This window comes from Mytilus galloprovincialis, chromosome 10 (genome assembly GCF_965363235.1).
Source record: "Mytilus galloprovincialis chromosome 10, xbMytGall1.hap1.1, whole genome shotgun sequence".
Lineage (NCBI taxonomy): Eukaryota > Metazoa > Mollusca > Bivalvia > Mytilida > Mytilidae > Mytilus > Mytilus galloprovincialis.
The window spans coordinates 9091374-9102759 of NC_134847.1; the positions used below are offsets into that span (position 1 = coordinate 9091374).

Genomic DNA, 11386 nt, shown 5'->3' on the forward strand with positions numbered 1-11386 from the left:
AATAAAAGTGTTATTATTGAGGGCGTATATTTGCAATTCAAACTTATTCATTTGAATGGATTTATGTGTCAGTTCCTAGATTAATTTATAGAACAAAATTAATATCTATGTTGAATATGGCATCAATATATAATTTATTATGTTTTGTGTGTTTGTGGTTCTTTCTTCCTACTAAGTTTTGAGTAATTGACTTGTATTGTGGCTAGACGTAATTAAAAAATTTCAGATACCCGCTGGTTGCATGTTTAGCCAGATGTTTGATATTTAGTATTCATAGAGAAAAAGTTAAACAGCTTACAAAATTTCTATCGCCGATGCAAACATGTAATCATATATAAATCTGCATGGTCAAAAAAAAGGAATATGATTTTATTCTTTTTTAATTCTTACAAGAAATGTAGACTTGAGATTGCTTACAATACAATGGGAAACAATTCCTGTACAAATAATTGATCTGCATTAATTTTAGAACTCGTCCATGAAACAGCTGATCCTTTGATGTAAATTTAATGAAATTTTGCCAAGAAAGTTAACCTATTTGAGGTTGCTAAGACTGAAATTTTAGGAACCCGCGAATGTAGCATATATTGCTTGTGACGTCGTCAAATAATGCTAACTGACAACCTTGCAAGACATTTTCATTTATCCGTATTTTTTTTATAGATAACCCTGTAATCTTAATACAATTTGGTGTACCAACTCCAACTTTCAAAGTATACTTTTTATTGGTATAGTAATTAAAGCCGAAAAATAATCTTCACGAAATAAAATCTCTGTTTTTTGGCCGTAAAAGTTTTGCGAAGGCATGAAAGTTTAACAGAATAAAAATCATGACTGTTTTTCGAAAGTCATAAACCGTAGTAGACAATTAAAAGAAACATACATTGCCCGCTATTTTCTGTCAGGATACAATCTTTATGTAGAGATAAACATTAACGATTAGAAAAACCATATCCGTTCGATTTCCGCTAGTAATTGAAATTTTTAAAACGCTCAAAGAGTTTCTATACGGCCAAATGTTCTCTTTTGTGTAGGTTTTGAATGGTTTGCTGGTAGGATTTTTATATATTGAGAGTTCCCAAAACCTTTCAAAATTCAATAAAAATATTATTATTAGGGTGTTTATTTGCAATTTAAAATTATTCATATGAATGTCCTTACTCCGTATTTGGTTCCAAATAAAAATCCTTAAAAAACCGGACATAAGTGTCAGTTCCAAGATTAACTATATACAATGTAGGACTGAAAAATAATTTCTATGTTTAAAATAACATCAATATATATATATATAAGTACGTCTGAACAAGTGACAACTCTACAACAAATCTGTTGTAGAGTTGTCACTGGTTCAGACGTACTTATAAATATAATTATTTCTGTGACTGTATCTGACATTAATTTGTATAGGATCCTTTACTATAGACAATTTAGCTGATCTGTAAAAATAACATCTTCATGCCTTATATATCATGTACTGTAGTACGACGCTAGATTAAAACTGACGTGGAAAGGTAACACCTGGCCACCGAAAGCTTCATTTTTATGAAGCCCAGGTGGTCGTGTGGTCTAGCGCGCCGGTTACAGTGCAGGCGATTTGGTGTCACGATCTCTCAGTAGCATGGGTTCGAATCCCGGCGAGGGAAGAACAAAATGTTTGCTTTCATCTAACATTGTTGGGTTGATGTTTAGACGAGTTGTATGTTTTGTGTGTTTGTGGTTCTTTCTTCCTGCTTGGCTTGAAGTTTTGGGCAGTTGTAATGTTTATTGCTTTTTTACAGATACCCCTTGTAGTTTAGCTAGATGTTTATTGCGAAGAGATTAAAAAAAAAAATCAAAATAAATCTATCGCTTCAATGACCGGGTGAACTCGCGGTATGTCTATGTCGCTTGAACCGAACTTTGGAGGGGGTACTAGGGTCAATATGCTTTATTGGTATTTTAAATGCAATTTATCTATATTTGCTCAGCTGCTTGAAAACATTTAAAAAAATTTATGACATTGACCTCTGTTTTTTATTTATACTGTATGCGTAAACCTACAAATAATTTAATTTATGAAAAATCACGATGCAAAATATTCTAATAAGGCTATATATTGCATACATTACAAATGCCAAAACTGTTTACAAATAAAAAAAAATGGCAAAAAGAAAACAGTACAGTATAGGTACATACATGTACGATGCTAAGTATTCTGAAATTCAAGTCTTTATAGAATGAAATTCAAAACAGTGTGGCTGTGGCCATTGATTGACACATTAAATTCATCCATTGACTGGGACAATTTACGTGAACGTTTGTATGTAACGACCACTGCTCACCATGTACTTTTTAAAGACACTTAAACTATGGGGTCACCAAAGGTTCTCAACACCTTAATAAAGTAATTCGAAAAATATTCAGAAATAACACGATGTTTTGATTTATATCAATTATATAAATCAACACATAAAGGTTATTCCTGATTAATTTGTGGAATTATTTTATAATTAAAGGCGTTAAGAAACCTTTGGTGATCCCACAGTTTAAATGTCTATCGTAGGTACGTCGTGAACAGTGGTCGTTACAGACAAACGTTCACGTAAATTGTCCCAGTCAATGGATGAATTCAATGTGTCAATCAATGGCCACAGCCACACTGTTTTGAATGTCATTCTAAATGAAAAGTTTACAATTAGTTAATCAAATCAAATCAAATCAAGTTTATTGTACAAAAACAGGCCTCCAGCCACGGTACATTTATAAATTCACAATCAGTTAATCATGTCAGTACGGCTCTAAAGTGCTCGATTAATAGTGAAAATTGTTAAAAAAAAAAATTAAAAAAAAATTAAAAATTAAAAAAAATAACAGACATTGTATTGAATAGTGAGCAGTATATCAGATCCAATGCACAAACAACTTACACACGTCTTTAACAAAACAAAAATGACTAACATGTGCTCCAGTTAGCATCAGTACAAAAAGCACGAAAGCATTTTCATCTTTTAACCAAACATGTAACTGTTACAGTATACAGCCATGAATCAAGCTTTACCTTCCTAGCTGCTATATTTGTATGAGTTAAACGCTCTTAAATACATGCATAGTTCCTTCATGAAACTTGTTATTTGCAAAATTATGCAAAGATTCGAATAATTCAAAAAGGACAAAATATTGATATTTAGATTGAAAAATTAAGAGACTTTAACTCTCGGATATGGCAACCTCAGATGCATCATACTTTAGAGAACAGCCCAGATTTTCCCTGATATTCAACATTGAAACCATGTAATTTATTGTTTATGCAACCAATTAAATGATTAGGTTAAGTGCTTCTATCACAGTTGGTGTCCACTGATGTTATCAAATGAACACAGATGGTTAGCTGGTCAAGATTATTTAATTTCCATATCCTCTGCACCAGAGACATATAATACAATTTGTATTATATGTCTCTGTCTGCACTAAATACATTTTATATTCTTGGCTACAAAATATTCTCAGTAAAGGTATTTTGAATGAAAAATTTTTGCCTTAAAAATGCATTTGAATAATAAATAAATTTAATTTTTCTTTAGGATTCCTGCAGCTAAATTGGAAATGCTATGATAAATATTATTTTTATGGAATACATTTTTTAGCATTTATTTTGATTTATTTTTGAATTCCCACTTGCAAGCTTGTAGTATATTTATTGTGTGTGTATATTTAGAATATAAATTAAAAAAAACTGGTCTGTGTTTCTAATACTAAAGGAGGTGTTTCGGTTACAGTCACATATCATCATCTGGTGGAATCCCTAACCTTTATGTTTCCTTTCTTGTAATACTAAGAATGGTTTGAATTCGATTTCACTTATGGTGATACTCCAGAGGCGGATTTAGACACACCCCCGCCCCTTATTCTGGGAGAAATTTGATTGATTAAATAGGGAATCACTGAAGCATGACCGGAGAAGGCATCTCTAAGGAAGTTTGTGTACTCAAACAACTAAATTGAAATAATTCAGGTTCAGGACCAATCCATATATTCTTCATTTTAAGGCTAAAATTTACCTAATTCTGTTCATGGGCAAATGTGGAGTGGACACACATACCTTTCTATTCCCACTGAATAGAAGGGCAATATGCTGTCCACAGTACACGGATGCCGCTCTTGCACTATCATTTTCTATGTTCATTGAAATTGGGGTAAAGATTCTTATTTGGCATTAAAATTAGAAAGAGCATATCATAGGGAACATGTGTATTAAGTTTCAACTTGATTGGATTCCAACTTCATCAAAAACTACCTTGACCAAAAACTTTAACCTACATGTATAGCTGGACAGACATAAGGACGGACAAACAAACGGACGAACGGACACTACAACCAGACAACATAAATCTCCTCTCCTATTGTATGTGGGGCATAAAAAAAATAGACAGCTACACCATGAGCTAGAGCGTATGATACGCCTAACAGTGTTCAAGAATACCGTTCAAAAACTTCTCAATGTCATACTAGAAATTTATGAAAAAAGGGGGCTATCTTAATAGATATAAATCAATCAACAAAGTTTTAAATGGTCAATGCACTTCAAGGTTATTGTCTCTCCGTTTCATGATTAAAATCCCATACTAGTAATTCAGAAATGTGAAATATAAAATTTATAAAAAGCGAAAGGGAGCTTAAATAAATAGATACATGTATAAACAATTCATCAAAGTTTCACAAGAACTACTGAAAGTGTTTTTGAGTTTTTCTCTAAATACTAGATACATATAATGTTAATGTCTGACATGCTAAAGAAGGACGAACAAATATATACCATAAGACACACTTTAACCAGGTGTATAAAAAGGGGGAGGGGTGTACTTATCCCTAATTGTCTTTGCTTCATGAATATGTTTTATAGAAAATAAGTGATTTTGTTTTATCATTATATCAAATTTATCAAAAAAATGTGAAAATTACAAAGAATTTTTGTTTTTTATCAAGAATAATCTTCAAAATGACAACAATTATCAATCTATTCAACATTTGAAAAAAATGAAAATTAATAAAAAAAAATCATAATTTTATTTTATATTCCTTTAACTGTATTTAAACATGATTGATAAAAAAAACTGATTTGATTGTCAAAATCTTATCAGTGGCGGATGCAGGAATTTTCGAAACGGGGGGTGCTAGCCCAGGGCAAAGGGGGGGTGCAGGGGGGGTGCAAAACATATGTCCCGATTCAAATGCATTGATCGGCCAAAATAAAGGGGGGGTGCGGACCCCCGGAACCCCCCCTCTGGATCCGCCACTGCTTATGAAGAATAAATAGATAATGTTACATGTAGTAGAAATATTTATTCTTCAAGAAAAGACAGAAATGCCAAAATGTTGACTTTCTTATCAGATAATCTATGTGTAACATCTGTGGTCAGTTTATTGGGAAGAGTGATATATAAATTACAAGAACTTCAAACTGTGAAGGTAATCATTTGTGTAATTTGAGATTCCCTCAAAACTGAGGGCATTCTTCGGGCTGTACTATAAAGTAATCAGTTGCAACGTTGCTTTTTTCTAAATTTGAAAACTTGGAAGTACGATATTAATTTGTACGAAAAGATTAACGTACTGCAAATAAAAACAGCTTAAAAATATATAATAAAATTTGGCAAAACAAGGGTCGAACTTGAAAAAGTTATATTTAGATTTATGGTTTTCCCACTATCATGACTATTTTTAGCGAGGTAAAAATATGAATGGAAAAGTTTTCATTCATCGCAAAACATGAATGGATTTTCTGTTTACGGTTTCAATATCGAAATCGGTAATTTGATCTTCCTTATTTTAAAGAGTTGTGCTTGTTAATAAAAACATCAAATCTATGGGTTTTTTGTTTCTTGCTGAAAAAAATGTCTAAAAAAAATACTGTTTACTTTACGCAATAACTCATAATTCGGATGACAAGATTTTGAAATAAATTCATAATAATACTATTGAATTTGACACCTGTTATGTATTTATCAAAAGTCTACTATATGTAAAAACGAACAAAAAAGTTCTTTATTTGCAATTTTGTCGCTTCGAGATCTAGAGGCATTCTTAAAAATCTATATATTCTTACTTTTTGTTTGTATATTACAAAGCTCAGTTAAAGGGGAATAGGGTGGCTGCACTAAAGACGAGTAGCTGAGACATCCATTGTCACCCTTTCGTATTCATTTCTATTTTTAACGTATTTATGTACACTTATCATATTTCATGTATTGAATAAGGTAAATAACGATTGATTCAATATAAACTACAGAACTATAAATATGTTGTCATTACACATTAATTGCAGACTTGAATTACGCTTAATTTTGTTCTAGTTTCCCCAATATTCTTTTAAATTTTGTTTATGCAATCAAATTTATGAAACTGAGGCTTCGAAAATTATCCGTTATCGTTATACAAATGTTATAACAGTAACTTTTCAGTCTTCAGAATAATTTGTCTAAATAAAGACTTATCCTTGACCTTGACCGAGTTTATTTATAGATTTGAAAAATTTCCAAATGTTTAATATAAATACAAAAAGCACACACCAAACGATTATAGTTCACTAGTAGTCATATCAGAATAGTAAACCTTAACCAGAATGGTAAGAAATGAATTATTTTTATAGTTTGTTGGGAAATTCTAATAATGTATATTTAGTAAAATGGATAAATACAAGTTTTTCTGAATTTTTGGCTCATATTTATATAATGTATTATGGTTGTGCTATTTTATTTCATTCTTGATTAAGGTATGTGAGGAATTCTTTTGAAAATGGATTATTCAATGATAATAGTCCAATGTCTGGACCTTAATTATTATAACAATCACTTACACGTTTACTTACTTACTTACTTTCTCTGATGCAATAATCGTAAATACATATAATGTAGTTCATAACCCAAATTTGGGTTATGAACTACATTATATGTACAGGTGTTGTCTCATCTTTTTCTATGATGAATTTTAATTATTTATTTGTATCTTTTTTTTAGGTTACCATGGCATCTTCTAACGTACTCTCCGAAAATCTCTTGCGTTACAGCACATATTCCAATTTCCCTGGATCATGTCCTGTCTTCGCTTCTCGCTTGTCGTCTGCAGGATTTAGTTATGGAGGAAAAGGCGACATTGTTACGTGTTCAGCTTGCGGTCTTAAAGAAGGCAATTGGAACGGAATAGAAGCTCCACTTTTGGTTCATGCACGAAAATCTCCTTCTTGTCCACTAATACTAAGTCTGCGTAAGCCGGACAGCTATGACGTTATGAAATCTGGTTCAAAATGTAGCGAAGATGTGGAAGAGTTCGAGGCACCGACGTCAGACAAATGTGATAGATCAGCCAACCCTGGAAACATTTTACTCAAATTGGAACCAAAACCTTCAACCAAAGACCTGTCAACTAAAAATGAGGAGACAAATCACCAACACAACACCGAAAGCATGTCAGCTTTCAGTTCAGGTTATGGGTCTTACGATCGTATTGATGGTTTATACAGCAACAGTTCCACAGAGAGTGGTAATTTCGTACATATGTCACCTTCACCAAACAGCCTGCCTTCTTCATCATCCATGATACCGTACACTAACCCGAGATATCCAAACAACACCATAATGTCCGAGAGATTAAAGACCTTCAACAACTGGCCATCTCATTATCCACAGTCCCCTGAAAACTTAGCAAAAGCGGGATTTTTCTACACAGGTACATGCTTTTCCATGTCTATATCTAAGATATTATTTCATTGCATTCGTGTATAAATTTTAAAATGTTTCATTACTGGTAATTTTCGAATTAAATCTTGTTTATAAAGTGTTTTTAGTTTTGCATGTTTGGAGTTGAGAAAATTAAAATTATCTACGATTTTCCGGGTTTATTGCATGGAATAATGTTTGTGTTTTTTTTTTTTTTTTGGTTTCTTTTCACTAAATTCGTGACTAAACATACTAGTCTACTTATTCAATAGTTCATTTTGCCAATAAAAGTCCTTAATTGTTTGTGATTCATATCCTTATGAAAAGTTCTGATTAAAAATTTAAATATGTAGGTTGTTCACGGAAATATTGATTATAATAGTTGATTTGCACTAAATCCGGAACCGAAACCTGGGTGTTACATAGGTTTCTATATTTAAAAAGTCCTGGCCTACATATTTGATTTAAAGGGTATTTTATGAAAATATGATGAACTTATCTTATTTCAATGGGCATTGAAGAACTGTCCGTGTTTATATGTAATTGGAATTTGAAGCTATTAAAAGGCATCAACCAGTTGAAAAAAGAGGGTTGATTTTTTAGTAAATACATTTAGTAAATACATTGATTGGTTTTAAATTTTGTTAATAGAAGAGAAAAAATAGGAAGACAATTAATTCATTAAAAAAAATAAATGTTTTGATTTTTTGTTTCAAGTCCCCTTCCCTCAAAGTAAAAAAATATAAACAGACGGATGGTGCCCTATGATTTATATTTCTGTTGACAATAAGAACAAAATTTATTAATTTGAGGAATAATGATTCAATTTTAGTTCAAATTGATGAAATGTGTTTGCGCTTGCTCAATAAATAGTAATCATTGTTTTTAATTTTTTGGTTCAAAGTTGCACTGATTTCATCAATATTTTCGATATTATATTAGGATAACAAATTCAAATGTCACTTGTTCCTGTCTTTTCTGATGTATCTACAAGAAAATACACAAATATTTGTGAACTATCTTTTACTATAGTTCTGGTGTATCTATAAGAACATACATACATACTTATAAACTATATTTTATCATTGTCAATGATTATAGTTATCTAATTATGCAATAATTATTTTAGGTATCAACGATCTAGTCCGATGCTATCACTGTGGCGGTGGTTTGACAAGCTGGGAGGCAGAAGATAACGCATGGGTCGAACACGCCCATTGGTTCCCACAATGTACATACTTACGTCAAAATAAAGGTGACGAATTTATCCAACTCGTCCAAAGTATGGTTGGTGAACTGACGGAAGAATCAAATCATCAGGTATAAACTTTATTTACATGTAAAGTCAGGTTTTGTCTACCCGTTTTTTTTATTATATTAGAAACGTGGTCATATCAAAAAGATAGGTTGATCGTTCTTAGCTTAGCATGCAGTGGCAAATATTTCATCCACTTTCAGAATAAAAACAATTTAACCAAAACAAAAATCAAAATATAGAAATTGTTTGCAAATTGGTGTACATGAAGGACAGGAATGTTGCATTCCAAGGAAAAAGATCGTACATGTATGTTGGATAAAGCCATAGATTTGGATAAACTATAGTTGAATAAATACTGATGAAACCATTGTTGAATTTTCTATTTAAAAATCTCGTGCATTACAATGAAACAACATACCAAAACATAAACAAACAGAAGAATAACAATGTATAAACGAATAATACTTCAATTGAAACTTTATACTTATAGATTTATATTTATTTGTTTTAGCAGGAAAATACCGGTGATGCACTCGGCGTCGGCGCTACCTGTAGCAATTATAATACACACGAAACAGAAACTGACATTGAAGGACTTATATCTGTAAGAAGTGTGAAAGAAATGGGTTACACAATGGAAATTATAAGACCAGCTTACAAAGAGGCCGTACATCAACACAGTAAGTAAAAAGCCTTAACTACTTAAACGATACGAAAGGTTTCACTAAAGAAAAGGAATATTTACCTTTCCGGATCATATGATTGAACTTTTGATTTTGGTCGAAATAGGATATTTACAACTTTTTGGGGTGTTCTTGATTTAATTTACGCAACTCTCGTTTTTGATGTATCTGTTATATTTTCTTTGATTCACATATTTACACTGTTCGATTGATATACTCTTTTGTTTTTGTTTTATAAGTGTATTAATAAAATGGCCCGCAAACGTTTACTTTATTATCAAAGTTTAACCCCAAATCGAATTGGACTAACAGATTATTATATTTATTTTTAGAAACAACCGCCATTTCTGCAGTACAACTTATGGAAAAGGTACTTGAAATAGAAGAACGTTCATCAAATACTACCCATGCACAACCAATTGAAGGAGCAAGTGCAAATATGTCAGCTACAGAAAAAACAAACCAAAGTATTCAAAATTCTGAAACGTCATCAGATGTACCAAAACCAGTACCCAGCTCAGCAGACAACCAAATCCCATGTGTTCAGTACGAAACAACAACAGGCGAATGCAAAGGTAAGCATGGTTTAGCTCACGCAGTACAGTTTTATTCATAATCACATTTTAATCCCTTTTAATAGAAAAAAATAATAAACTGCCCAGTAATCAGTAAATAAACTAATTCATATTAGGCGCTAAGCAAGAAGGTAATCAATCAATCTGGGTAATAAGGTCGATTCTAAGTTAAAACAAGATAGAAATGGAACTTTTAAATTGTATGCTTACAACTTTTGGCCTATTATTGACCAACTCCCCATTATGCCTCAATGCAAGGTAGTTGATGTATACTTGAACTTATTTGATTTTCTTTTAAAGGTTCTACAAGCGGGGATGTTAACAACAAAGATTTACTTCTGTGTAAAGTCTGTTTGGAAGAAGATGTCAGCATAGTTTTCCTTCCATGTGGTCATCTGGCGACGTGTGGTCAATGTGCTCCGGCCATGAAGCGATGTCCAATATGTAGGACACATGTACGTGGATCTGTGAAAACTTATCTATCCTGATAATGTATCAACACATAGAGGCATCCCAAAGCCTCTCTAAATAATTAAATCTTGCTTGGGCTACTCCAGACAGAAAAGAGGCGTCGCAGTTACTCAAGACAATATACAGACGCTTCGGTTACTCCAGACAAAACAGAGGTGACGTCATTGATTGGAGTGTAAATGACAGCGGTCTTGTTGAACACTAGAGGAGGATTTGACATGAGGTGGAATCGAATAGAATAAAGATTTGACATGAGGTGGAATCGAATAGAATGTAGATTTGGCATGAGGTGGAATAGAACAGAAGGAGGTAGATTGGCATACTTCGGCATTGATTTTGTTTTGCTTCTGGTCACTGTTATACTGGTCATATATAGTCATCAAAAGTAGATATAATAGGTATACATAGATACGTTTCCATAAAAAGAAAAAAAAATAAGATTCAAAACAGTTTCCATTATGTATAGTAAAGATCTAATGAAACTTTTAAAATGATTTTTGAAAATTTATTTCAAACAAATTAAAACAGTATTGCACTATGTGTAGCAAGAAAGTGTATCTACTGTGTAGAACTAATATTATATGTTGAATACAGAAAAAAAACAAGTCATGTACTTATAACAATGTATCTACAATGTAGAAAAAAATGTATCTACAATGTAGAAAGTATATTATTTGTTGATTACAGAAAATACAAATTTTAAAAGTA

At 32.0% G+C, this 11386-nt stretch overlaps 1 protein-coding gene across 3 annotated transcripts; it reads left to right on the plus strand.

The window, feature by feature from the left end:
* Window positions 1-6570: 6570 nt before the first annotated feature.
* Window positions 6571-11386, plus strand: LOC143049783 (putative inhibitor of apoptosis). 3 transcript variants are annotated; one of them, XR_012970313.1, is made up of 7 exons: window positions 6571-6601; window positions 6993-7701; window positions 8821-9011; window positions 9461-9629; window positions 9965-10207; window positions 10508-10951; window positions 10985-11386. XR_012970313.1 is itself a non-coding variant. In XM_076223514.1 (6 exons), the coding sequence occupies exons 1-6, from the start codon at window positions 6599-6601 to the stop codon at window positions 10693-10695; spliced, it is 1503 nt and encodes a 500-aa protein (XP_076079629.1). In that variant the 5' UTR covers window positions 6571-6598; the 3' UTR covers window positions 10696-11386. The 3 variants fall into 3 exon arrangements, 2 of the variants coding, with proteins under 2 accessions (XP_076079629.1, XP_076079630.1); XM_076223514.1 differs by having other exon boundaries at window positions 10508-11386; XM_076223515.1 differs by having other exon boundaries at window positions 9464-9629; window positions 10508-11386.

What these genes read in the sequence shown, in the direction of transcription:
- LOC143049783 (XM_076223514.1), top strand. An exon ending in AGCGGGATTTTTCTACACAG is followed by an intron (nt 7,702 to 8,820) that starts GTACATGCTTTT and finishes TAATTATTTTAG; the next exon opens with GTATCAACGATCTAGTCCGA. An exon ending in AACAACAGGCGAATGCAAAG is followed by an intron (nt 10,208 to 10,507) that starts GTAAGCATGGTT and finishes TTTCTTTTAAAG; the next exon opens with GTTCTACAAGCGGGGATGTT.